General features: G+C 44.7%; 4 protein-coding genes across 6 annotated transcripts in view; 1 reads left to right on the top strand and 3 right to left on the bottom strand.

Annotated features, from left to right (window-relative positions):
• Window positions 1–4930: 4930 nt before the first annotated feature.
• On the bottom strand, window positions 4931–6658 carry trappc1 (trafficking protein particle complex subunit 1). Of its 2 annotated transcripts, none has more exons than XM_084098105.1 (5): window positions 6600–6658; window positions 6338–6436; window positions 6062–6132; window positions 5838–5976; window positions 4931–5745 (listed from the first exon to the last, which is right to left on the bottom strand). In XM_084098105.1, exons 1-5 carry the CDS (start codon window positions 6636–6638, stop codon window positions 5617–5619), a joined length of 477 nt encoding a protein of 158 aa, XP_083954231.1. In that variant the 5' UTR covers window positions 6639–6658; the 3' UTR covers window positions 4931–5616. The 2 variants fall into 2 exon arrangements, with proteins under 2 accessions (XP_083954231.1, XP_083954232.1); XM_084098106.1 differs by having other exon boundaries at window positions 6571–6642.
• Window positions 6659–6817: 159 nt separating this feature from the next.
• Window positions 6818–12770, top strand: psmb6 (proteasome 20S subunit beta 6). Its single transcript, XM_084098104.1, has 6 exons — window positions 6818–6961; window positions 8043–8110; window positions 8186–8317; window positions 10127–10256; window positions 11145–11289; window positions 12568–12770. Exons 1-6 carry the CDS (start codon window positions 6866–6868, stop codon window positions 12693–12695), a joined length of 699 nt encoding a protein of 232 aa, XP_083954230.1. The 5' UTR covers window positions 6818–6865; the 3' UTR covers window positions 12696–12770.
• Window positions 12771–13869: 1099 nt separating this feature from the next.
• Window positions 13870–18252, bottom strand: gp1ba (glycoprotein Ib platelet subunit alpha). 2 transcript variants are annotated; one of them, XM_084098102.1, is made up of 4 exons: window positions 18081–18239; window positions 16575–16850; window positions 15053–16309; window positions 13870–14968 (listed from the first exon to the last, which is right to left on the bottom strand). In XM_084098102.1, exons 1-4 carry the CDS (start codon window positions 18115–18117, stop codon window positions 14121–14123), a joined length of 2418 nt encoding a protein of 805 aa, XP_083954228.1. In that variant the 5' UTR covers window positions 18118–18239; the 3' UTR covers window positions 13870–14120. The 2 variants fall into 2 exon arrangements, with proteins under 2 accessions (XP_083954228.1, XP_083954227.1); XM_084098101.1 differs by having other exon boundaries at window positions 13870–16309; window positions 18081–18252.
• A 1672-nt stretch (window positions 18253–19924) lies between these two features.
• The window catches only part of LOC311073700 (kinesin-like protein KIF1C), a 37520-nt gene continuing 31293 nt past the window's right edge, over window positions 19925–26151 (bottom strand). The window contains exons 23-24 of the mRNA XM_084099647.1: window positions 25887–26151; window positions 19925–25807 (exon numbers count right to left, since the gene is read on the bottom strand). The exon at window positions 25887–26151 is cut by the window's right edge and continues 22 nt beyond it. Of these exons, the coding sequence (XP_083955773.1) occupies window positions 24980–25807; window positions 25887–26151 (1093 nt within the window). The 3' untranslated portion in view covers window positions 19925–24979. The remainder of the gene's footprint in view (window positions 25808–25886) is intronic.

Here is a 26151-nt window from a genome sequence, read left to right on the forward strand (position 1 = left end):
GTTTACTTGTCTTTTTTCGTTTTGATTTTTTTTGTCAAATGTGTTTCTCAGTTTTCAGCTGCGCAGTCGAAGATGGATCCTTAAATTTCTCCTTGAGTGATGTTGGGAGAGTAGTTGGAGGAAAAGGTTTGTAGACCTGTGTTTCATAATTTTACATACTTTTGTACTAAAGTAACAAGCGTTTATACTGACACATTTACTTTTTTTAAATTTTTTTATTCACATTTACAGTTTGTTTTTGCTATTAGCAACAAAAAAAACATTTCTCTTTCTCCCTCTCTCCAGACAATTCTGTGAATGCCACCTTCATCCAAGCAAACTCTGAGGGATCTGGTTCTGTAAACACCACCTTCAGCCAGGATGATGCAGAGGGGTCTGGTTCTGTCAACGTCACCTTCAGTCAGGATGATGCAGAGGGGTCTGGTTCTGTCAACGTCACCTTCAGTCAGGATGATGCAGAGGGGTCTGGTTCTGTCAACGTCACCTTCAGTCAGGATGATGCAGAGGGGTCTGGTTCTGTCAACGTCACCTTCAGTCAGGATGATGCAGAGGGGTCTGGTTCTGTCAACGTCACCTTCAGTCAGGATGATGCAGAGGGGTCTGGTTCTGTCAATGCCACCTTCAGCCACGATGATGCAGAGGGGTCTGGTTCTGTCAACGTCACCTTCAGTCAGGATGATGCAGAGGGGTCTGGTTCTGTCAACGTCACCTTCAGTCAGGATGATGCAGAGGGGTCTGGTTCTGTCAATGCCACCTTCAGCCACGATGATGCAGAGGGGTCTGGTTCTGTCAATGCCACCTTCAGCCACGATGATGCAGAGGGGTCTGGCTCTGTCAACGCCACCTTCAGTCAGGATGATGCAGAGGGGTCTGGTTCTGTCAATGCCACCTTCAGCCACGATGATGCAGAGGGGTCTGGTTCTGTCAACGCCACCTTCAATCAGGATGATGCAGAGGGGTCTGGTTCTGTCAACGTCACCTTCAGCCAGGATGATGCAGAGGGGTCTGGTTCTGTCAACGCCACCTTCAGTCAGGATGATGCAGAGGGGTCTGGTTCTGTCAACGTCACCTTCAGTCAGGATGATGCAGAGGGGTCTGGTTCTGTCAACGTCACCTTCAGTCAGGATGATGCAGAGGGGTCTGGTTCTGTCAACGTCACCTTCAGTCAGGATGATGCAGAGGGATCTGGTTCTGTCAACGCCACCTTCAGCCACGATGATGCCGAGGGGTCTGGTTCTGTCAACGTCACCTTCAGTCAGGATGATGCCGAGGGGTCTGGTTCTGTCAACGTCACCTTCAGTCAGGATGATGCCGAGGGGTCTGGTTCTGTCAACGTCACCTTCAGTCAGGATGATGCAGAGGGGTCTGGTTCTGTCAACGCCACCTTCAGTCAGGATGATGCCGAGGGGTCTGGTTCTGTCAACGTCACCTTCAGCCACGATGATGCCGAGGGGTCTGGTTCTGTCAACGCCACCTTCAGCCACGATGATGCCGAGGGGTCTGGTTCTGTCAACGCCACCTTCAGTCAGGATGATGCAGAGGGGTCTGGTTCTGTCAACGCCACCTTCAGTCAGGATGATGCCGAGGGGTCTGGTTCTGTCAACGCCACCTTCAGTCAGGATGATGCCGAGGGGTCTGGTTCTGTCAACGCCACCTTCAGCCACGATGATGCCGAGGGGTCTGGTTCTGTCAACGCCACCTTCAGTCAGGATGATGCCGAGGGGTCTGGTTCTGTCAACGCCACCTTCAGTCAGGATGATGCCGAGGGGTCTGGTTCTGTCAACGTCACCTTCAGCCACGATGATGCCGAGGGGTCTGGTTCTGTCAACTCCACCATCAGCCACGATGATGCAGAGGGGTCTGGTTCTGTCAACATCACCTTCAGCCACGATGATGCAGAGGGGTCTGGTTCTGTCAACGCCACCTTCAGCCACGATGATGCAGAGGGGTCTGGTTCTGTCAACGTCACCTTCAGTCAGGATGATGCAGAGGGATCTGGTTCTGTCAACGCCACCTTCAGTCAGGATGATGCCGAGGGGTCTGGTTCTGTCAACGCCACCTTCAGTCAGGATGATGCCGAGGGGTCTGGTTCTGTCAACGCCACCTTCAGCCACGATGATGCCGAGGGGTCTGGTTCTGTCAACGCCACCTTCAGTCAGGATGATGCCGAGGGGTCTGGTTCTGTCAACGCCACCTTCAGTCAGGATGATGCCGAGGGGTCTGGTTCTGTCAACGTCACCTTCAGCCACGATGATGCCGAGGGGTCTGGTTCTGTCAACGCCACCTTCAGCCACGATGATGCAGAGGGGTCTGGTTCTGTCAACGTCACCTTCAGTCAGGATGATGCCGAGGGGTCTGGTTCTGTCAACGCCACCTTCAGCCACGATGATGCAGAGGGGTCTGGTTCTGTCAACGCCACCTTCAGTCAGGATGATGCCGAGGGGTCTGGTTCTGTCAACGCCACCTTCAGCCACGATGATGCAGAGGGGTCTGGTTCTGTCAACGCCACCTTCAGCCACGATGATGCCGAGGGGTCTGGTTCTGTCAACGCCACCTTCAGCCACGATGATGCCGAGGGGTCTGGTTCTGTCAACGCCACCTTCAGCCACGATGATGCAGAGGGGTCTGGTTCTGTCAACGCCACCTTCAGTCAGGATGATGCAGAGGGGTCTGGTTCTGTCAACGCCACCTTCAGCCACGATGATGCAGAGGGGTCTGGTTCTGTCAACGCCACCTTCAGCCACGATGATGCAGAGGGGTCTGGTTCTGTCAACGTCACCTTCAGTCAGGATGATGCCGAGGGGTCTGGTTCTGTCAACGCCACCTTCAGCCACGATGATGCAGAGGGGTCTGGTTCTGTCAACGTCACCTTCAGTCAGGATGATGCCGAGGGGTCTGGTTCTGTCAACGCCACCTTCAGTCAGGATGATGCCGAGGGGTCTGGTTCTGTCAACGTCACCTTCAGCCACGATGATGCCGAGGGGTCTGGTTCTGTCAACGCCACCTTCAGCCACGATGATGCCGAGGGGTCTGGTTCTGTCAACGCCACCTTCAGCCACGATGATGCCGAGGGGTCTGGTTCTGTCAACGCCACCTTCAGTCAGGATGATGCTGAGGGGTCTGGTTCTGTCAACGCCACCTTCAGCCACGATGATGCAGAGGGGTCTGGTTCTGTCAACGTCACCTTCAGTCAGGATGATGCCGAGGGGTCTGGTTCTGTCAACGCCACCTTCAGTCAGGATGATGCCGAGGGGTCTGGTTCTGTCAACGTCACCTTCAGTCAGGATGATGCAGAGGGGTCTGGTTCTGTCAACGCCAACTTCAGCCACGATGATGCAGAGGGGTCTGGTTCTGTCAACGTCACCTTCAGTCAGGATGATGCCGAGGGGTCTGGTTCTGTCAACGTCACCTTCAGCCACGATGATGCCGAGGGGTCTGGTTCTGTCAACGCCACCTTCAGCCACGATGATGCCGAGGGGTCTGGTTCTGTCAACGCCACCTTCAGTCAGGATGATGCTGAGGGGTCTGGTTCTGTCAACGCCACCTTCAGCCACGATGATGCAGAGGGGTCTGGTTCTGTCAACGCCACCTTCAGCCACGATGATGCAGAGGGGTCTGGTTCTGTCAACGTCACCTTCAGCCACGATGATGCAGAGGGGTCTGGTTCTGTCAACGTCACCTTCAGTCAGGATGATGCCGAGGGGTCTGGTTCTGTCAACGCCACCTTCAGCCACGATGATGCAGAGGGGTCTGGTTCTGTCAACGCCACCTTCAGCCACGATGATGCAGAGGGGTCTGGTTCTGTCAACGTCACCTTCAGCCACGATGATGCCGAGGGGTCTGGTTCTGTCAACGCCACGATGATGCAGAGGGGTCTGGTTCTGTCAACGTCACCTTCAGCCACGATGATGCCGAGGGGTCTGGTTCTGTCAACGCCACGATGATGCCGAGGGGTCTGGTTCTGTCAACGCCACCTTCAGCCACGATGATGCCGAGGGGTCTAGTTGACTTAACGCACGTCAAGATTTGTAACAATAAAATTTTATGTTTTTGAATGGATTGCTTGGATGTTTTTTGTTTACCCCACTCTGCTTGTAGATCGCTTTTTTGTTTGTTTTTTTTTGTTACTGATTCTTCCAATTTATCTGGAGCATGTATGCTCCCTGTAGGTTGCTTAATGGAAATCTATTTAAATGTGTTAAGGAGTAAGCGCATCTAGCCTTTCCCTGGAGTTGGTTCACTCACAGCCTATGGTCTGCTGCAGCCTATGATCTGGCAGATGTTTCTTCAGTCAAGGTTTAGACTGAATGTGTCATGGAGAAAGCATACCATGAGAATTATGTCATGATAGATCAATTTGTACAAAACAGTGAGTCAACATTTTCTGTCCTCTTTATTTGGTGCTTTCACCAGTTGATGTGGAATAATATGGCATGTGTAGCCCATGTTGTGTCTTCATTCAGTTGAGCTCCATGAATAACAAGATAAACATTGAAACCTAAGTTCTATGGGATATAACATCAGCTTGTATGCTGAGTGATAAATTATTGATCTCATTAATTAGCAGATTTGCCCCAATAATGAGTTAACAAGTCATCCAGGTGATACAAATGGTTTGCTGTTTGGCTTTAAAAGATCTGGTTGGTTTGAAACTTCAGTTTGCATGGTTAGATTATCTTTCTTAATGGCTTGGTTTGTTATAGAATGATTTTTTTTTTTGGAGTGCGTTAAGGGTTTTCAGTTAAAACGGTGTTGTGTTAGCAGTCCCTAAGTTAATAAGTAATGATCTTTGCAACGGAAGTGAATCAATCAAAACTAACTGGCAAGAGATCAGTAAAACCTGTCAACAGCAAGTCTTCTCTGGTTCCCAAAACAGTGTTCTTTCATCCTGAGAGTCTGACTGAGAAAGCCAGGAGACAACGCAACGCAATGATGATAAAAAAGAGAGCAGAGTTTATTGAATCGCCGTTGTTGCGTGTGTTTCAATGCTCAGACTTAATCTGAACAGAACAAATCCAACAAGTGTTGTTATAACAAAGCAAAAACAATGTAAAATGACTGCTTCACAACATTGTCCTGAGGTTAAAAACTTTTAAATGGAGACATTCTCTAATCTCATGAAGACAAATATCCCTTGACCACACAATCGTAGGATTAAACCACAATGGCAAGCATTGCAAGAGATGAGATAAGTCATATTAAAACATAAAATGATAAAAAGGAATAAAATGAATAAATCATTAAATGATAAATTATATAAAAAAATATGAATACATACATAATAAAATGACAACTACGTAACTAATACTAATCACACACACATCTCTAATACATCTCTCTCTCTCTCACACACACACACAAAACAGTATTTTATTTCTCTGATTCTATCATTTCAACAAGTTCACAGTATCTGAACATTATTATTTTAGTAATTAAAGACACCAAAGTAAAGAGGGACCAAACCAAAATCACACTGATTATGCTTTTATTTTTTCATTTTGATCCGTTTTGTGAGAAAGAATCTTTTTACACTAATATTTAACAAAAGGAACTGCAATCAGAGGAAGCAGACGTTACATATAAACAGAGGATGATGGTATTTTCTTGTCTTCCTGCTCAAGCCGCGCGGACGCTGAAGAACGGCAGCGCTCGGATGAAAGAGTCCAGTTTGGTGTTGAACAGGTCGCTCTGAAGAGACTCGCCCAGCACACACAGCGGGTTCTTCACGATGTACTCCACGTACAGCTGCAGTCAGACACAACCACAGTTACCGCAGTAAAACCACAGAGCATTAGTAGAGTGAGTTACCGTGCTGTAGAGTAGAGCGAGTGTGTTACCGTGCTGTAGATCTGCTGCAGTGTGTCTCTGCAGTTCGGCACACCCAGGTCTGTGTTCATCACCAGTTTGATGCCCGTTGGAGTTTCATAATAATGCAGTTTATACCGACTGGTCTGGAACGCCAGAAACCCATCCTTCCTGAAGAGTTTGGTTAAGGAAAACACACACACACACACACACACACACACACTCTCTCTCTCACACACACACACACACAGGATACATGTCCAGCGGACTCATCTTGCTGATGAAGGATCTGATGGAGAACAGCATCCCGTACATCAGCTTGAACTCCTGACAACAGAGGGAACAGAACAGTGACGTCACTCTCATGAGCGAATCTGAAACATGACAACAGATATTTACAACTGGAAGAATATTATCATACATTCAACTCTCTACAGGGAATTAAATGAACACAGGAAAGAACATAAGAATCAAATAAATAAAGAGCATAAACAATAAGGAGGAAACACAAGAAAAAAGACTGAGTTTGAACCTCTTCTTTGGAGATCCCGGCCTGTTTCTTGCGGTTCCACTCGCTGTAATGAAGACAGCTGCCATTGCGGTCAAATATGTAGAAGTTATGAACGGTCATCTGAGAGAAATGAGGAGGATCACACGATTACAACAATATCAGTCACACACATCGGCAGTATAACGCAGAATACAGTTAAACACAAGATAAATACTGTTCGGTTATCTGTATTGTGTTTAATTCATGTTCATTACAGTAAATGCTGATGGATTTCATTGTTTACCTTCCGCGCGGCGTCAGCCCTCAGACTGACCCGACACATGCCTGAACAAGAAGAAAAAACTACCCTAAACTACTTCCTTTTCACAATTTTGGTTCTAATATACTTCAAAAGAAAATTAATTAAAAATATATATATGATTGTTTACAACAGGTAATGCATTCCCGCAGCTGTGTTTTCTGATTTATCAGACAGGCGCGATCGTTTAAGACAGGCACGTGTGCGGACTCCTGCCAAAGGGTCCTTCAAGTAGCAATTGTTGAGAGAAGATGGCCGCTACACTGCAGTTTCCAGCTAATGTTTCATCTTTTAATAATTATAATGATGCAGTTCCTGACTGGACGCAGAGGGAAGTCAGCACAGGGGTGAGAAGCACTCATAATCATCATAATAATCTTCATTAGTTGAGTTATGGTGTGGAGAAACGCGTTTATTAGGACATAGACGGATGAAACTGGGTGAATGATGCAGCAGAACTGAACGAGTCTCATTAATAACATTTACCTGAAATATTTGATGAAGTTCGCATTATTGATCCTGTGTGAGTTTCCTGTTTATTACAGTGAAGCTGCTTTGATATATAAATAAATGTGACTTGATTTGGAATAAATTTTCATTAATTTGTGTAGTATTTTTATAATTAATGCGTAAACGCTACTATATTAAATATAACATTTATTGTTATAAGTTACCCAATTTATAGATTAATCAAAACTAAACATTGAGTCGAATGTTCATCATTTAGACATTAATTTAGCAGAAAAAAAGTCTCAGTAATATCTTAATTTTATAATGAATTTTATTTTATAATCTTTATTTTAATTAATATTTTAATACATTTTAATATTTAAACAATTAACTATAAAAGTAAGTTAAATAATGTAAGCAATTTTAAAATATTTAGCCTAATTAAATAATTTCAAATAGTTTAAAATTAAAAAATTAAATACTTTAAATAATTAAAAAACAGGTTAAATATTTTTAAATACTTAATTTTTTATAGTTTAATACATTTTAAATACTTTAAATAATTAAAAAAATAAGTTAAATATTTTTAAATACTTAAATCATTTTAAATAGTTTACTATCTAAAAGAATAAAATATATTTTAAAATAATTTAATTAAGTATTTTTAAAGATTTTAAATTGAATAATTGATATTGATGATAAAATGAAATGCAATTCTTAGTTTTCTGTTATAAATTAAAAGTAATATATTTTAGGCCTGGTTTGACAGACAGGGTTTAGATTAAGCCAGATTTAGGCTTTAGTTCAATAAGGACATTTATAAACATGCCGTAGAGAAACACATTACTGATGCGCATCTTGAGACAAAACAATGTCACTGACATATTTTAATATGTTTTCAGTTAAAACAACTCAAACATGTTTAGTCTGGGCTAGTTTAAGCCTGGTCTGAGGTCTGTGTGATGTTTATGTGTTCAGACCACCATCATGGCGGTGGAGTTTGACGGAGGAGTTGTGATGGGCGCTGACTCTCGCACCACCACCGGGTAAGAGACGCTGCTCGTGAGTCGAGGTCACGGTTTGATGATTGTGTGTGTTTGACGGATGTGTGATCTGTGCAGCGCTTACATCGCCAACCGCGTGACGGACAAACTCACGCCGATCCACGAGCGCATCTTCTGCTGTCGCTCGGGCTCAGCGGCCGACACTCAGGCCATCGCGGACGCCGTCACGTACCAGCTGGGCTTCCACAGGTACACACACACTCACACTCACACACACACTCTCACTCACTCACTCACTCACTCACAGACACACAGACACACATACACTCACTCACACACTCACTCACAGACACATATACACTCTCACACACACACTCACTCACACTCACTCACAGACTCACTCACTCACTCACTCACTCACTCACTCACTCACTCACTCACTCACAGACACACTCTCACAGACACACATACACTCACTCACTCACTGACACAGACACTCACACACTCACTCACAGACACTCACACACTCACTCACTCACACACTCACTCACTCACTCACTCACTCACAGACACTCACTCACTCACTCACTCACAGACACACTCACACACTCACTCACAGACACACTCTCACAGACACACATACACTCACACACACACTCACTCACAGACACTCACTCACTCACTCACTCACTCACAGACACACTCACTCACAGACACACATTCACTCACTCACTCACAGACACACTCACTCACAGACACACATACACTCACACACTCACAGACACTCACACACTCTCACTCACAGACACACATACACTCACACACTCACAGACACACATACACTCACTCACTCACAGACACACTCACTCACAGACACACATACACTCACACACTCACAGACACTCACACACTCACTCACACACACACATACACTCTCACACACACTCACACACACTCACTCACACACACACACACACACACACACATACACTCACACACACTCACTCACTCACTCACTCACTCACTCACTCACTCACTCACACACTCACACTCACACACACTCACACTCACACACACTCACACACATTAGAATAACACTAATCAAACTACAGAAGACACAGAGAAAGTTCACTCGTTCTTCACTGAATAACTTCTGTAACTATATTTGTATGTTTTATTGATAAAGTGCAGATATTTTAGTTTCTGTTCCTGAACACCTGAAAATCTTAAAACACTGTTTATTTCAGTCATATCTCTGTTCAGTTGTGTCCATTTGTTGCTAATTTTGTATTTGTTCTTTTTTATTTACTGAGTGTTTACTTTAATAATGCTTTAGTTTATATTAGTTCTGCTGGTTGTTCTTCTCTGGTGTTTTTAAACCTCAGGCAAACGCTCCTCGTGTGAGTGTTCTTCAGGCTGATGATTTCTGTTCATGATATTCAGACACAATTACATGTTTTGAAATGAGACTAAATGTGAATGATATCATATAAGTTTTTTTTTTTTTTTTTTTACATTATTAGAATCAAAATTAGGAATCGATAAGAATTACTAGGGGTAATTTACTACTCTAAATACTAGGGGTTTAAATCATTTTCATATGTTTTTTTTTATATTGCGCATTTGAATATCAATCAAACTGCAGCTGGGTTGTTTTGATTAAGTAATAATAACAAAAAAATACAGGTAACTTATAAAATTAAAGTTCATTGAAAGTATTTTATATATATATATATATATATATATATATATATATATATATATATATATATATATATATATATATATATATATAATTTGTTTTTTTATGGCAAAAGCAGATAACTCCACATTTCATGTTTCAGAGTTAAACAAAGCCAAGTAATTGCTATGATACGTAATAAAACACTTGGTTAATCTTTGTAATGTTAATCTTCTCAGCTGACATGGACGCCTGTCAAACTTTGTTGTTGTGATTAACGTACACGCAATACAGAGAGCTCTGTTTGATGAATCATACTGCGTGACCCCTGATCTCTCTCTGTGACCTCTGACCCCTGACCTCTCTCTGGTCTCCAGCATCGAGCTGGACGAGGCTCCTCTGGTGCAGACGGCAGCGAGTCTCTTCAAGGACATGTGCTACAGATACAGAGAGGAGCTGATGGCCGGCATCATCGTGGCCGGATGGGACAAGCGGAGGGGCGGACAGGTGTGTGTGTGTGTGTGTGTGTGTGTGGGTAGCGCTGGTGCGCTGTACAGCGAATGCAAACGAAATGAAAGCGGAACGAAAATGCGCTCCTCATTTGTGCTTCACGGACCGGTTATTAGTTCGGACCAATCATAGACGGCGCAGCGCCCGAACCTGCCAGTCGCGGGCCGATCTCGATCACGTGACCCTGTTGCTAGGAGATCCAGACTCTGGAGACCCAGTGAAGAGATCCATCATCGCTGCGAGATCCAGTGAGAAACACCCAGAGTTCTCTGTTCTACACCATTTTTATTTATTTTTCCTACTATGGAAGTCATTGGGGTCTATCAACTGTTTGGTTACCGACATTTTTCAAAATATCTTCTTTTGTGTTCAGCAGAAAAAAGAAATTCTTACAGGTTTGAAACAACTTGAGGGAGAGTAAATGATGACAGAATTTTTTTTTTTGGGTGAACTGTCCCTTTAACAGGAGGATGCTTATTGGCTGTTTTACTCCCTAATATACTTTATTTTTCACTCGTTTTGCTTTTTAATTAATATGAAGACATTATGAATGATAGTTAATGTCATCGACACCCTAAATGAAGCGTAGTGCTTTAGTGTCCAGTGCCAGCGGATGCTCTCTGCAGAACTGTGTCTGCGCTGCCCTCAGAGGTCAGAGGTCAGAGGTCAGTCTGAGCCGGTGAACTGAAATCTGCACACTGTAATATCTGTACCTTAAGGCTATTTATTATTAAAGTATTTGTCAGTATTACAGTTACTTTGGGGGAAATTTGCTAGCACTCCTAACATTCAGTCAGAGGCTCCAGCGCGCCTAGCAAAGCCCTGTACTGTGTGTGTGTGTGTGTGAGAGCTCATCTGAGTGTGTGTGTGTGTGTGTGTGTGCAGGTGTACACAGTGCCCGTGGGAGGGATGATGACCCGGCAGCCGGTGTCGGTCGGTGGATCTGGCAGTAGCTACATCTACGGTTATGTGGATTCAAACTACAAACCTGGAATGAGCAAAGAGGAGTGTCTCAAATTCACTGCTGGAGGTCAGACTCACTCACACACTCACTCACACACTCACACACACACTCACACACTCACTCACTCACTCACTCACTCACTCACACACACACACACTCACACTCACTCACACACTCACACACACACTCACACTCACACTCACACTCACTCACTCACACACACACTCACACTCACACTCACTCACTCACACACACACTCACTCTCACTCACTCACTCACACACACACACACACACACACACACTCACACACACTCACTCTCACTCACTCACTCACACACACTCACACTCACACTCACACACACACACACACTCACTCACACACACACACACACACTCACACACTCACACACACACTCACACACTCACACACACTCACTCACTCACTCACTCACTCACTCACATCACTCTAATATGATGATTTGATGATCAAGAAACATTTATGATTATTATCAGTGTTGAAAACAGCTCATATTTTTGTAGAAACCGTGAGATGCCAACACTCAAAAGTTTGGTGTCCTTGATTAATAAAAGTATTACTTTCTCTTTTAAATTTGACTGACACCAAACATTTGAATTTAAACCTTTTGAACTGTTTTCAACATCATCAAATGTGACCCTGGATCTCGAGTCGCTCGGGTTTATCTGTGCAATATCCAACAATACAGTGTATGGGTCAATTATAGATTTTTCTTTTATGCCAAAAATCATTAGGATATTAAGATCGTGTTCCATGAAGATAATTTGTAAATTTCCAACCGTAAATATATAAAACATGTATTAGTGAGTGAATGCTGCACAATCGCCAACATAATGAACAACTTTAAAGGAGATTTTCTCAATCTTTGATTTTTTTTTGCACCCTCAGATTCCAGATTATCAATAGTTGTATCTCAGCCAAATATTGTCCTATCCTAACACACCATACACTAGTGGAAAGATTATTGACTCAGCTCTCAGGTGATGTGTACATCTCAATTTCAGATATTGACCCATGTGAAGTTTTGTGGTCCATGGTCACAGATTATGGTGATTTGACACTGAAGACTGGAGTAATGATGCTGAAATACAGCTTTGATCACAGGAATAAATTACACTTTACTGTATATTCACATAGAAAACAGCTGATTTACACTGGAGTAATATTTCACTGTTTTACTGTATTTTTAATCAAATAAATGCAGTTTTAACGAGCAGAAGAGACTCTTTCAGAAACATAAAAAAAAAATCATATAAATGTTTTTCTCAGTCATACCATGTCTTGACGTGTGTGTGTGTGTGTGCAGCGCTGACTCTGGCCATGGAGCGAGACGGCTCGAGTGGAGGAGTGGTGAGGCTGGCGGTGATCTCGGAGCTGGGAGTGGAGAGACAGGTGATCCTCGGGAACCAGTTACAGCAGTTCTCCACCGTCTGAGTCTCACACTCGGCAAACCTCAGTGTTCCTGGAGATGCTCTCATTACAAGTTCCAATAAACATGACTTCGTACAACCGTCTGCTGTGTTACTGTGTTAAAGATCCCAGTTTCAGTGGACGTGCTTTTACATTTGTAAAGATAAGATGTGCGTTTGGGGGCGGGACTGTGTGTTAGACTGACCAATGACAGACGAGATCGGTTTCAAATATTATATTATCTTTAGTTGAAACTGAGTGTCTCATATTTGATGAAGTTTGCATCATTGATTCTGATTATAATTATTTGAGCAGACTTTTAAAGATAACTTGGTTATATACTGTACAGTCAAACAATAAATGATTCAGACACCACATATAATTTGATATTTTAGTAGTTAATATCTCAAATGTAAATGAGGAGAGTAAAATAAAGTAAACTGACATATTACACCCAAATATTCTTCATTCAGAGACTACCAGTGACATTTGGGACCAAAACTGATTCGGACACTTTGACCTGATCATGTTTTGCTGAAGTGTGTTTTCTTTAATTGCTAATGCTCTTTTTACACACAGACTGAACACAATGAAGCATTGCTTGGTGATTGGTTGAGCTAAACTGGTATTATCTAATTGTGTAGTTAAATTTAACAGCTGACAGATATTCAACATAATTCTAACAGAAGGACGGACAAAACCAGTCAAATATCAACTGAGTTCTGCTCATATTTTATTACCATTCTCTAAACTATAGCGAATAAACTGTGATAATGTGAGGAATGTTGAAGGAGTCTGAATAAACTCTGGTTTGACTGTATGAAAGCAGGAAATTATTCCAGACCTGTATATGAAACTGGAAATTGGTCTAAAGAGGTCCTAAAAACACTATATTATAACATACATTATAATAGAATGCTGAAAAAGGCATGATATTTTTCCTTCAATAAACAAAAATAAATGCATAAATGGAGATTTAAAGGTGAACAGGCTGGTTTCTCTGTTTAGTTAACGGTCTTAATTTTTTAACTAGCACTAATAATCTCAGCTATTTTTGAGGAATTTCACAGCAGATTCATCAAGCGTGTGAAGCTTCTGGACGTGAACTGGAGGAACTCATTTGGAAAAATGCGTCTGCTGCAAAAAAAAGTTCTTCCTCAGATATTTGTACTGGAAAAAAAGACAAAAATACAAAGCATTCTTAAATCAAGATACATTTACTGGAGAAGCAAAATGACTGAAGATATGAAGTTTTGCTTTCTGTAATAATAACCAAAATTAAGTGAGTTTACAGTTAAAACAAGAACAAAAATCTAGCAGTGGGAGCAGTAAAATAATGGTTTCAAGTTTATTTTTCTGTAGCTGCATTAAAACAATGTTGATTTCAAGCCAAATGTTTCACAATTCATAGACTTAACCAACAAAACCAAATTTGTATCCAATGACGGTTCACTCCTGAGCGACAGTGGAGGGCTGGCCAATCAGAGAGCAGGACCTCTGATGGGCCACGCCCTCATCCCCCAGTTCCCATTCCCCGACCACCCACTGCATCTCTCGCTGTGCTCCTCTCTCCTGCCTCAGGATCAGGCTATAGCGAGCGGTCGACCCCTCTCCACTCCGCACACACTCTTCCTCTCTCCATCCCTCTCTCCTTCCATCTGCCTCCTCTTCCTCTCTCCATCCCTCTCTCCTTCCATCTGCTTCCTCTTCTCGGCTAATCACCCTGTGCAAGGTCTTCCTGAACACGTCCCCGCTCATCGCCGGCTCTCGCTCCTTATCTCTCGCTCCGCCTGCTACAGAAACCAGCTCTATTTTGGAAGAAGCATCTCTCCCTTTAGTGTCGTGCTTCTGCTCTTCCGGCGGGTTGATGAAGAGGACGCTCCGGAACACGGCTTGGACGTCTCTGAGCTGTTTTAGGGGTAGAAAGCTCACGCTCTCGCCTTCATCCTCCCTTCGCTGTGTGTGTTCAGTGTGTCTGTACGCCTGTAGGATGACCCCGTCGATGCCCGAGCGAGGTAAGCAAGCATGATGCTTGAGCCAGCGGCTGACGGTGAGGTGGTTCCTCAGGAGCCAAACACACAGAAAGCATGACGTGAGAGCCGATAGAAAACACAACAACACAAAACCGGCAAATAACCACCAGCACCACGGCAGGATCCGTCCACCCGCATCACGAGCATCTGCCCAGTGCGGACCGACACTAGTGGGCGGATCTGTTCGGGGAATGATCCGTTCAATGGTTGGCAGTTCGGTCTGGATCGTGGTCGTTGTTCTAGAGGATCTGGTGGTACTTTGACCTTGGGATACGGTAGTAATGGAGGGGGTTGGTGATTCGGTCTGGACAGTGATCGTTGTTCTAGAGGATCCGGTGGTACTTTGACCTTGGGATACGGTAGTAATGGGTCCAGTGGTTGGTGGTTTTGTCTGGATCGTGGTCGTTCTGGAAGTGTGTGGTTCAGATCCGGTGGTACTTTGACCTTGGGATACGGTAGTAATGGGGGGGGTTGGTGATTCGGTCTGGACAGTGATCGTTGTTCTAGAGGATCCGGTGGTACTTTGACCTTGGGATACGGTAGTAATGGGTCCAGTGGTTGGTGGTTTTGTCTGGATCGTGGTCGTTCTGGAAGTGTGTGGTTCAGATCCGGTGGTACTTTGACCTTGGGATACGGTAGTAATGGGGGGGGTTGGTGATTCGGTCTGGACAGTGATCGTTGTTCTAGAGGATCCGGTGGTACTTTGACCTTGGGATCCGGCAGTAATGGGTCCAGTGGTTGGCGGTTCAGAAGTTGTGGGTTGGTAAGGTTCACTAATCCAGGTGTTTGATTGTGTTGTGTAGGCAAGTGATTCGGTGGTATCTGGACTGAGAATCTCAGTCGTTGGATTCAAGCTAAAAAGCTCCCTCGTGGTCCAGAATTCAAACCTTGTTTTACTCCAGGACTCAGCTCTGACCCAGGACCAAGTGGGTGTCCAGGATTTGGTGGAAGCGGGAAGGAGGGTGATGTCGGTGGTGTCGTGTGGAGCATTCGGGGTTTGAGGGCTGGAATTTGGTTTAACTGAGATTATAGTAGAGATGGGTTTGAAATCCCAGTCTCCGACAGGGTGGAGAGTTGGATCTGGAGGGCAGAAGTCATCCTTCTCCAGTTCAATGATGGGCTGTTGGAATAGGTGAGGCGGTCCAGAACACACAACGCTGTCGGCGGCGGGAACGATGCCGTTCGGTGCTTCGTGCATGTAGACGTTGTGCTCCTGGTCGTTCAGGTAGCTGTGGAGATAACCTACAGCACAGCTGCAGATCCAGGGATTATAGGTCAGGAAAACATACGGTAAGTCGGGTTTAGACGAGAAGAACCTGTCGGGCATCAGCGAAACACTGTTATTCTCCAAATCAAACGTCTTCAGGCTGCTGGAAGACACTCGCTCCAGGAGGCGAGCCGGCAGGGCGGGAAGCTTATTCTGAGCGAGATTGATGATCTCCAAACGTGGGAGTTCGCTGAAGGTGGCGTCGTGAAGGGAACGAATCTGGTTGGCGTCCAAGAAGATCTCCATCAGGTTGGGAGCACAGCGGAACACCAGTCCTCCCAAACCAGTTAACCTGTTACCAGACAAACGCAACACACTCAGGTTCCCCAGCACTGGACCTGAAAGAGACACACAGTTTGAGTTGAGATCTTTTGCAGTTCTTGATACTTTCTCTGAGACTCTTGAGACTCCATCTGAGACTCACTGAGACTCTTGAGATTCTCTGAGACTTTTAAGACTCTCTCTGAGACTCTTAAAACTCTCTGAGACTCTTGAGACTCTCTCTGAGACTCTTAAGTCTATCTCTTGAGACTCTCTGAGACACTTAAGACTCTCTCTGACACTCTCTCTGAGACTCTCTGAGACTGCAGTGCTTGGGTGTACCTGGCGGCTCCAGCGTGGTGATGAGATTGTGGGTCAGGTCCAGCTCGTGCAGCTGCGTGAATCCAGAATACGAGGACCAGGACAGAGAACTGAAGTGGTTTCCAGTGAGAACCAGAACCTGCGTGTCGGGCTTGATCCCGTCAGGAACAGTGGTCAGGCTCTGGTTCACGCAGCTCACGCGGGGCCGGTGGTCCTGGTTCATGTCCTCCGGACAGCTGATGCTCATGACGACGCAGCACTGCATCATGAGGAAGACCAAGCGTCGCATGATGACAACTGGAAGAAAACAAGGCAGTTTTAAGCATAGCTGTGCCAACATATAATACAGTCTCACAAAACAAAAGAAAATAAAGACGCTATTTGTTCAGTGACATTATTTTCTCCCCAAACTCTCATTAATGTAACATTTGTCATCTTTATTTTATTTTAATGTGAAGTACACTACTGTTCAAAAGTTTGGGGTCAGTAAGAAGTAAACATTTTGGAAACACTTTAATTCGATATATTATATAGTCCACTTTAGACATCCTACTAACTATAAGTAACTCTGCAGCTACATGTCAACTAGCCGTCATTAGAGGATCAGTAGACTGTCTGCTTAATATCTGACAACTCTTTATTATGATGATCTCCAACAGACATTCAACTGACTATACGTAACTTGGCAACTACAAGTCAACTTATTCTACTAACCCGAACCCTTACAGTCTACTGATACTCTAATGAGAGTTAGTTGAGATGTAGTTGCAAAGTTACTTATAGTCAGTAGAATGTCTAAAGTGGACTATCCAAATAAAGTGGAACCAAACATTTCTATTAAAAATGTGCATTATGAATTAAAAGTGACAGTAAAGACGCTTATTAAAGATTCTAAAATAAATGCGGCTCTTTTGAACTTTCTATAGTCCACAAAAATATGAACTGTTTTCAACACTGATAATAATCATAAATGTTTCTTGGTCATCAAATCATCATATTAGAGTGATTTCTGAAGGATCATGTGACACTGAAGACTGGAGTAATGATGCTGAAAATCCAGCTTTGCTCACAGGAATAAATTACACTTTACTATATATTCACATAGAGAACAGATGATTTACACTATAATAATATTCCACTGTTTTTACTGTATTTTTGATCAAATGAACGCAGTCCTGGTGAGCAGAAGAGACTCGTCAAAATTATCCAAACTTTTGAATCATAGTGTACATTAGTGAAGTAAAATGTTAAACACATATCATGACAGGAGGATTTTCTTTCCTACAGAATGAGAATTAGTTCTTGTACTTGTACTTACAACACAAAACAATCGAAACGGTCCCTAAAATAGGCTTCATGTATTTTATCCACAATACAACCGACATCTTTGTGAGATACTCAAATATAAGTGCATAACTTGTACAAAAACAGTACCATTGTTTACTCTCACTATTGCACCACACAAATGTGAGGTTTCACCTGGAGAATAAATAATAATAAGTGAATAAATGTTTTATGTGTCAGTACCTCTGAGCGCTGGCGTCCGTGTGAAGGGACGTCTCATGGAGAGCGTTATATTTCTTCCTCTCTTCCTCTCGTCTCATGGAGAGCGTTATATCCTCTCTTCCTCTCGTCTCATGGAGAGCGTTATATCCTCTCTTCCTCTCGTCTCATGGAGAGCGTTATATCCTCCTCTCTTCCTCTCGTCTCATGGAGAGCGTTATATCTTCTGCTGGATTCAGCTCTATCTCTCTTCCTCAGCTCAAACACAAACCACAAGCCTCTCTATATATCAGCACTTTTGCACACAGTGAGTTTTCCACATCAACCCCTGGTCTTTTAGTTTTGTTTGTGTACAAAAACTGTAACATCTGAAATCTAAAGCAATCATCATTATTATTGGAAAATGCATCAGAAAATATGAGCACTGCCCACGTGAAACGTATTGCAGAATGATGTAGGCGCTTGTTCTTGGATATTGCTTCATATTTTGTAGTGTTTTAAGCTGGATTGCACATAAAAAACCAACAGCAATAATGATAAAACAACAGGAGAATTATTCTGCAGTTTCTGCTGTCAGATCCGTCTGGTGAACATCAGTTCAGAAGGGATTGCAGGGGTCAGTGTATGGCCCTTATCTTCTGGTGTGAACAGATGTGCCACTCTGTGATTGGATCCTTGGTGAATGAACATAAACATATATTCAGAAACGATAAGATGCTAAGACAGCTGCCGCACACCTCACCACCACCACGGAGAAGCCATTCATACATGATGGCCTTAAGGGTTCGTTCACCCAAAGATGAAAACTCTGTCAGTAATGACTCTCCCTCATGTTGTTCAACCCCGTCAGACTCTCGTTCATCTTCAGAACACAAATGAAGATATATGTGATATATTTTCTAAGATACGTCAGAACGGAGGCTCACTATTGGTCGACGCCGGTCGTGTGTGTGTGATGCTGGCCAATAGTGAGCCTCCGTTCTGATGGACAACTCAGAAGCGCTTGCGACACTCCGTGAACTCACTCAGAGACACACTGAAGAACATGAAGAGTGGAAGAAAGCCGTCATTTTTGTTTGTTTTTGCGCACAAAAAGTATTCTCGTCGCTTGATGAACTGAAGGTTGAGCCGCTGTAGTCACTGGACTATTTTAACGATGTCTTTACTAACTTTCTGGGCCGGCAAGTTTCGATCCCAGAGAAGCCTATGGAGGACTGAGCCAGCTCTCAGATCTCATCAGAAATATCTTGATCTGTGTTCTGAAGATGAACGAGAGTCTGACGGGGTTGAACAACATGAGGGAGAGTCATTACTGACAGAGTTTTCATCTCTGGGTGAACTAAGCCTTTAAACTAATATAAACTGCAAAACATCCACTTCAGAGTCTTGAGATTTTGATGATGACTTTATTACAAAGCCGAGTCTGTCTGCAGAGCAACTTAAAACTTAAATACAGATTTCCATATAATCCAGTCAAGGTGGAGTCAATGCATTTCCTATACACTGGTATTGTGCATCTTAAACTACACCAAGCAACACTAGTCATCTCAGTCGACTAGAGGTTTTCTCATATGAAAGAGTCTTCAGATCATCAAATATGAGCCTTAGATCATCCATGAGAACACACACACACACACACACACACACACAGTTGGCTAGATCTAATGGCAGAGTGAGAAGCACAGTAGAATAAAATGGCTATATTATACATTTATATTCTGATTAATAGAGTTGTTGAACATTAACTCAGTTCGCGGGACAGATGAGCGGAGGCATGGACGATGACTTGACCGCCTCTAATCTGTTCTATCCGATGCCTTTCAGTGCGTATGGAAGAGATACAGACTACAGAAACACCAGAAGCAATGTTGTTTTTATACATTTTCCTTTAATGATATTTTGCAGTTTTTAAACAGACATTTTTAAAACTCAAAATAATAACTCAACATCCAGAAAAGAAGAGCAGAAGAAGAGCAGAAGAAGAGCAGAAGAAGAGCAGAAGAAGAGGCAGCTCGTGTCCAGTGACACACGCGAGGTTCATCAAGTCGGAAGCAGAACGTCAACCTCAAAAAACAAAACACACAAGTGAAGAACGCATGTGTGTTTGTGCAAATTAACTCATTTGCATACACACACGTTAACCGATTAAAAAATCATAATCAAACCAAAGAAGGCATGATGAAACTAAACAAGCATCATATTATGGCAGTAAACAGTCAGCAAGTGTAAATAAGAGACATCATCATCATCATCATCATCAAAACAACAACACAATCAGAAGATTGTCCTGAAGGGTTAAAGGTCACGGTCAGAAATGCTCCAGTGAGTGATGTCACGTCTAAAGGTAATCTCGCATAACCCCGCCCACCTGCGACACTGTAACTGTGACATCACTGAACTCCAGAACAGTCCCGCACGGCTGGTTTGCTCTGACGGGATACAGCGGGAATCTCCAGTGAGTGGGAATCTAAAGTGGGAATCTAAAGTGGGAATCTCTATTGGGAAACTCCAGTGAGACTCTACAGTGGGAATCTCTATTGGGAATCTACAGTGGGAATCTCCAGTGGGAATCTCTATTGGGAATCTACAGTGGGAATCTCCAGTGGGAATCTCCAGTGAGACTCTACAGTGGGAATCTCTATTGGGAACCTACAGTGGGAATCTCTATTGGGAATCTCCAGTGGGAAACTCCAGTGAGACTCTACAGTGGGAATCTCCAGTGGGAATCTCTATTGGGAATCTCCAGTGAGACTCTACAGTGGGAATCTCTATTGGGAATCTACAGTGGGAATCTCCAGTGGGAATCTCTATTGGGAATCTACAGTGGGAATCTCCAGTGGGAATCTCTATTGGGAATCTACAGTGGGAATCTCCAGTGGGAATCTCCAGTGAGACTCTACAGTGGGAATCTCTATTGGGAACCTACAGTGGGAATCTCTATTGGGAATCTCCAGTGGGAAACTCCAGTGAGACTCTACAGTGGGAATCTCCAGTGGGAATCTCTATTGGGAATCTCCAGTGAGACTCTACAGTGGGAATCTCTATTGGGAATCTACAGTGGGAATCTCCAGTGGGAATCTCTATTGGGAATCTCCAGTGGGAAACTCCAGTGAGACTCTACAGTGGGAATCTCTATTGGGAATCTACAGTGGGAAACTCCAGTGAGACTCTACAGTGGGAATCTCTATTGGGAATCTACAGTGGGAATCTGCAATGACAATCCCACAGTGGTAATCTCCAGTAACACTCTCCAGTGGGAATCTCTATTGGGAATCTCCAGTAACACTCTCCAGTGGGAATCTTCATTGACAATCCCACAGTGGGAATCTCCAGTGGGAATCTCTATTGGGAATCTCCACTGGGAATCATATTGGGAATCTCCAGTGAGAATCTCCAGTGGGAATCTCTATTGGGAATCTACAGTGGGAATCTCTATTGGGAAACTCCAGTGAGACTCTACAGTGGGAATCTCTATTGGGAATCTACAGTGGGAATCTCCAGTGGGAAACTCCAGTGAGACTCTACAGTGGGAATCTCTATTGGGAATCTACAGTGGGAATCTGCAATGACAATCCCACAGTGGTAATCTCCAGTAACACTCTCCAGTGGGAATCTCCAGTGGGAATCTCTATTGGGAATCTCCAGTGGGAATCTCTATTGGGAATCTCCAGTAACACTCTCCAGTGGGAATCTCTATTGGGAATCTCCACTGGGAATCATATTGGGAATCTCCAGTGGGAATCTCTATTGGGAATCTCCAGTGGGAATCTCCAGTGGGAAACTCCAGTGAGACTCTACAGTGGGAATCTACAATGGGAATCTCTATTGGGAATCTACAGTGGGAATCTGCAATGACAATCCCACAGTGGTAATCTCCAGTAACACTCTCCAGTGAGAATCTCCAGTAACACTCTCCAGTGGGAATCTTCAATGACAATCCCACAGTGGGAATCTCTATTGGGAATCTCCAGTGAGAATATCCAGTGAGAATCTCCAGTGGGAATCTCTATTGGGAATCTCCACTGGGAATCTCCAGTGAAAATCTCCAGTGGGAATCTCCAGTGAGAATATCCAGTGAGAATCTCCAGTGGGAATCTCCAGTGGGAATCTCTATTGGGAATCTCCAGTGGGAATCTCCAGTGAGAATCTCCAGTGGGAATCTCTATTGGGAATCTACAGTGGGAATCTCCAGTGAGAATCTCCAGTGAGAATCTCCAGTGGGAATCTCTATTGGGAATCTACAGTGGGAATCTCCAGTGAGAATCTCCAGTGAGAATCTCCAGTGGGAATCTCTATTGGGAATCTCCACTGGGAATCATATTGGGAATCTCCAGTGGGAATCTCTATTGGGAATCTCCAGTGGGAATCTCCAGTGGGAAACTCCAGTGAGACTCTACAGTGGGAATCTACAATGGGAATCTCTATTGGGAATCTACAGTGGGAATCTGCAATGACAATCCCACAGTGGTAATCTCCAGTAACACTCTCCAGTGAGAATCTCCAGTAACACTCTCCAGTGGGAATCTTCAATGACAATCCCACAGTGGGAATCTCTATTGGGAATCTCCAGTGAGAATCTCCAGTGGGAATCTCTATTGGGAATCTCCACTGGGAATCTCCAGTGAAAATCTCCAGTGGGAATCTCCAGTGAGAATATCCAGTGAGAATCTCCAGTGGGAATCTCTATTGGGAATCTCCAGTGGGAATCTCTATTGGGAATCTCCAGTGGGAATCTCCAGTGGGAATCTCTATTGGGAATCTACAGTGGGAATCTCCAGTGAGAATCTCCAGTGAGAATCTCCAGTGGGAATCTCTATTGGGAATCTACAGTGGGAATCTCCAGTGAGAATCTCCAGTGGGAATCTCTATTGGGAATCTACAGTGGGAATCTGCAATGACAATCCCACAGTGGGAATCTCCGGTGGGAATCTCTAGTAACACTCTCCAGTGGGAATCTTGATTGGGAATCTCCAGTGCAGTGTCACACAAGTGGGACCGTTTCAAATCTGCCACTCAAAATAATGTCAAACCGGATCAAACAACTGTCTGTGGCCCAAAGGCACAGGAATCATATTCCAAATATTAAAAAATATACATTTCTGCCATTGATTGAGTTTATTTTATTTATTTACCCAGGAAGGTCCCGTGGAGATACAATATCTCTTCAACCAGGGACTTTAAAACATCCGTCATCAGCATGATCACTTGCAACTTTAAAAATCCTGAAAAACAAACTCTAAAACTCACACGACTTGCATTTCACTCCACATGTCCATTTCATTGACCTTTGAACTCCAAACATCCCTTTCATCATCAGTGATTGACAGCTGTCAGTCATGAGTGTAAACTCATTCCAGCCCTACACACTACTGCTTTCCTCACTGCTGCTCATCTCACTTCTCTCCGCTAGTCTGAACCGTCTCAGGGAATCAGTTTGTTAGGCTGGTTCGTGTCCCAGACGTTTGTTTCTCAGTTCAATCGTTTCTGGTTTAATGTTCATTATTTGAGCTGTAAGCGTCTAAACGAGGTGGACCTAATGCTGCAGACGGACGAGTGTGACGTGATGAAGCCGCGTGCTGTTTAACAGTTATCATCTGGCTCAGTTTAGTCCACTAAAGATGGTAAGTTTGGCTTAAAAACAAATTTAATTGAAAAACTGAAGAAAAAAAAAGAAAAACTGTAGTGTGAGTTAAAGTGATGCAAGCTGGTGTTGAACAGCATATATACGAACACATCCTTGAGGTGTTTGAGCTGTTCTGGTGTGAATCATTAACAAGAACCGGTTCAACAGAACCAAGAACCGTTCCTCCTGCTGCATCTCAGATCTCTGTAAATCCTCACACACACACACACACACACACACACACACACTCTCATGGCGTTTCTGTCAGTGATCTCTGAGGTTATTAAGGCACATTGAGGCTGAACATACAAACGCCCAAAACTAGTGCAAATCTGATGCACAGCCAATCCTGGGCAGGGTCGTTTCTGAGAGGTACGTGATGCTGAACACAGGCTGAGTGGCGACGTGTGCGTTAGCAGGGTTTCTGCTAGCTAGTCTCGGACCGCGCACACATGCATATTGCACTTAAAACCATGAGAGCCTTCCAAAAACCAGAAGCTCTAATCTGATTGGATGAGCAACAGTCAGTGTGCACAAAACTCAAGACGACACGATGAACGATAACCATAACGATATATTAGCAGCTCCACCAGCCGACGAACACTGTATCGCTATCGTTATCGCTCCGGCTGCGTTCCTTAGCGGACACTGGCTGCGTTTACATGCACTGCTTCTGTTTCAGTCGGACTGATTCACTCGATTGATGAGTCTGAGTGTGGTGTTTACATGAACACTAAACATGTGATCGGGTTGATGTGTGTGTTTATATGTCACAAGCTTCACATCAGAATAGATTTTGCGCAAAAAAGTTTCCCGCGTAATAACCGTTCTCCTACATCAGTTCTTGCATGTTGATCACGCAGTAAAAATGGCCAAAGCCAGTGGCCTGTGGATGAGCGTCTGAAGCAGCACTGGAGGGCCGTTGTCCTGCTCCTCTTCACACACACAGGGAAAGCAGGATTATAGGAGGACGGGAAACTCATTTACGCAGCACGTTATTCATCAGGAGACCAGCTCGATCCACACAGCATACGTCATCGCACACGCGCAGTCCTTTCAGTTTCTGCTTTCAGTCCGATCAGGTGTTCACATGTTCTCTCCATCGGTTTACATGAAGGCTTTCAGTCCGACGACTAACGGATAATCTGCATGTAAACGCAGCCAGTGACGCTCTTCCTGTCCCGAAGTGGGCGGGTCTAGCCCAGAATAAACTCTTTCTACTGATAGTCTGACTACATGAGACTGTGTTAACTAACTTACGAACCCATCAAAACAACACGGCTAGTGTTTCCTGGCATCGTCAGACGGGCGTCTCTCTGCTCTTCAGGTCCGGGGCGCTGTACTGGCGTCTCATGCGCGGCGGGGTGACGTAGCCCTGCGCTTTTTGGTGTTTGCCGTGCGGCTGATCGGTGAGCGCGTGCGGCAGAGTCTGGGGCCGTTGGTGATTGACGTACCCCCCCTCCCCGCGTAAGCAAGGGCCCGGCGACTGTTGCCGATAGCGACCGCGGTTGTTGTTGTTGTGGTGCCCGTTGGTATAATGGCCCTGGTTGCCAGGTACGGTGGAGCCATCTAGCGAATTGCGCCTGTAGCGCCAGTGTTGCTGCTGAGGAACGTGATTGCCGTTGCCGTAGTTACCGTTGCTGTAGTGACGAGGTTGCCAGGGGCGACTAGGGGAGGGCGCGCGCATGATGACCGGCATTTGGAACGGAAGAGGAAGTAACGGCGCGGCGGGGGCGGGGCCTCGTTCCTCGTCTGGCGTGACGGACACGTTCGGTCCCCAGGAGAGCCGGTGTTGAGGGTTGCTCTTAAAGGGGAACTTCAGCTTGCAGTCCTGAGGGGGAATGAAGCGTCCCGTTCCGGGGAGGTGGACCACGCCCTCCCCACCCATAGCCCCGCCCCCAGCCCCGCCCCCTCGGCGCAGACGCTTGGTGATTTGCTGCTGCTGCAGGTTGAGGAGGCGTGTCTGCTCCTGTTTGAGCCAGCGCATTCGGCCCCTCCTGAAGGCGGGGTCTTCCTCCATCAGCCGTGACACGCGCTGCTCTTTGGGGAGGAGCTCTAGAAGGCCACGCCCATCTTCCTCATCGCCCTGATCACCGTCTGCGCTCAGATCCTCGGACAAATCACCGTCCTGCACAAACACATACACAACGACTTGGATGGAAACCCAGCTACTGTGTGTGTGTGTGAGTGTGTGTGTGTGTGTGTACCTGCACTGCTGGTATGATGCTCTCCATCTTCATCATGCGGTCTCTGAGGGCTTTGATCTCCTCGTCCTTCGTGTTGTTCTGCTCTTTGACCTCTTGTAAAATATCTGTCAGTTTGTCGATGTGAGCTTTCAGGTCGTACACGCCTCTCTCTCCGTCAGCGCAGGAGTGTGTGTGTGTGTCCTGCCGCCCGTCCCCCATGCCCACCGTGTCCCACACGTCCTGAGCCACGTCCCTCCACGCCTCCTTCTCCTCCTCCTCGTCCCGT

The sequence above is a fragment of the Abramis brama genome (assembly GCF_963993115.1).
Source record: "Abramis brama genome assembly, chromosome: 22".
In the NCBI taxonomy this organism is placed as follows: domain Eukaryota; kingdom Metazoa; phylum Chordata; class Actinopteri; order Cypriniformes; family Leuciscidae; genus Abramis; species Abramis brama.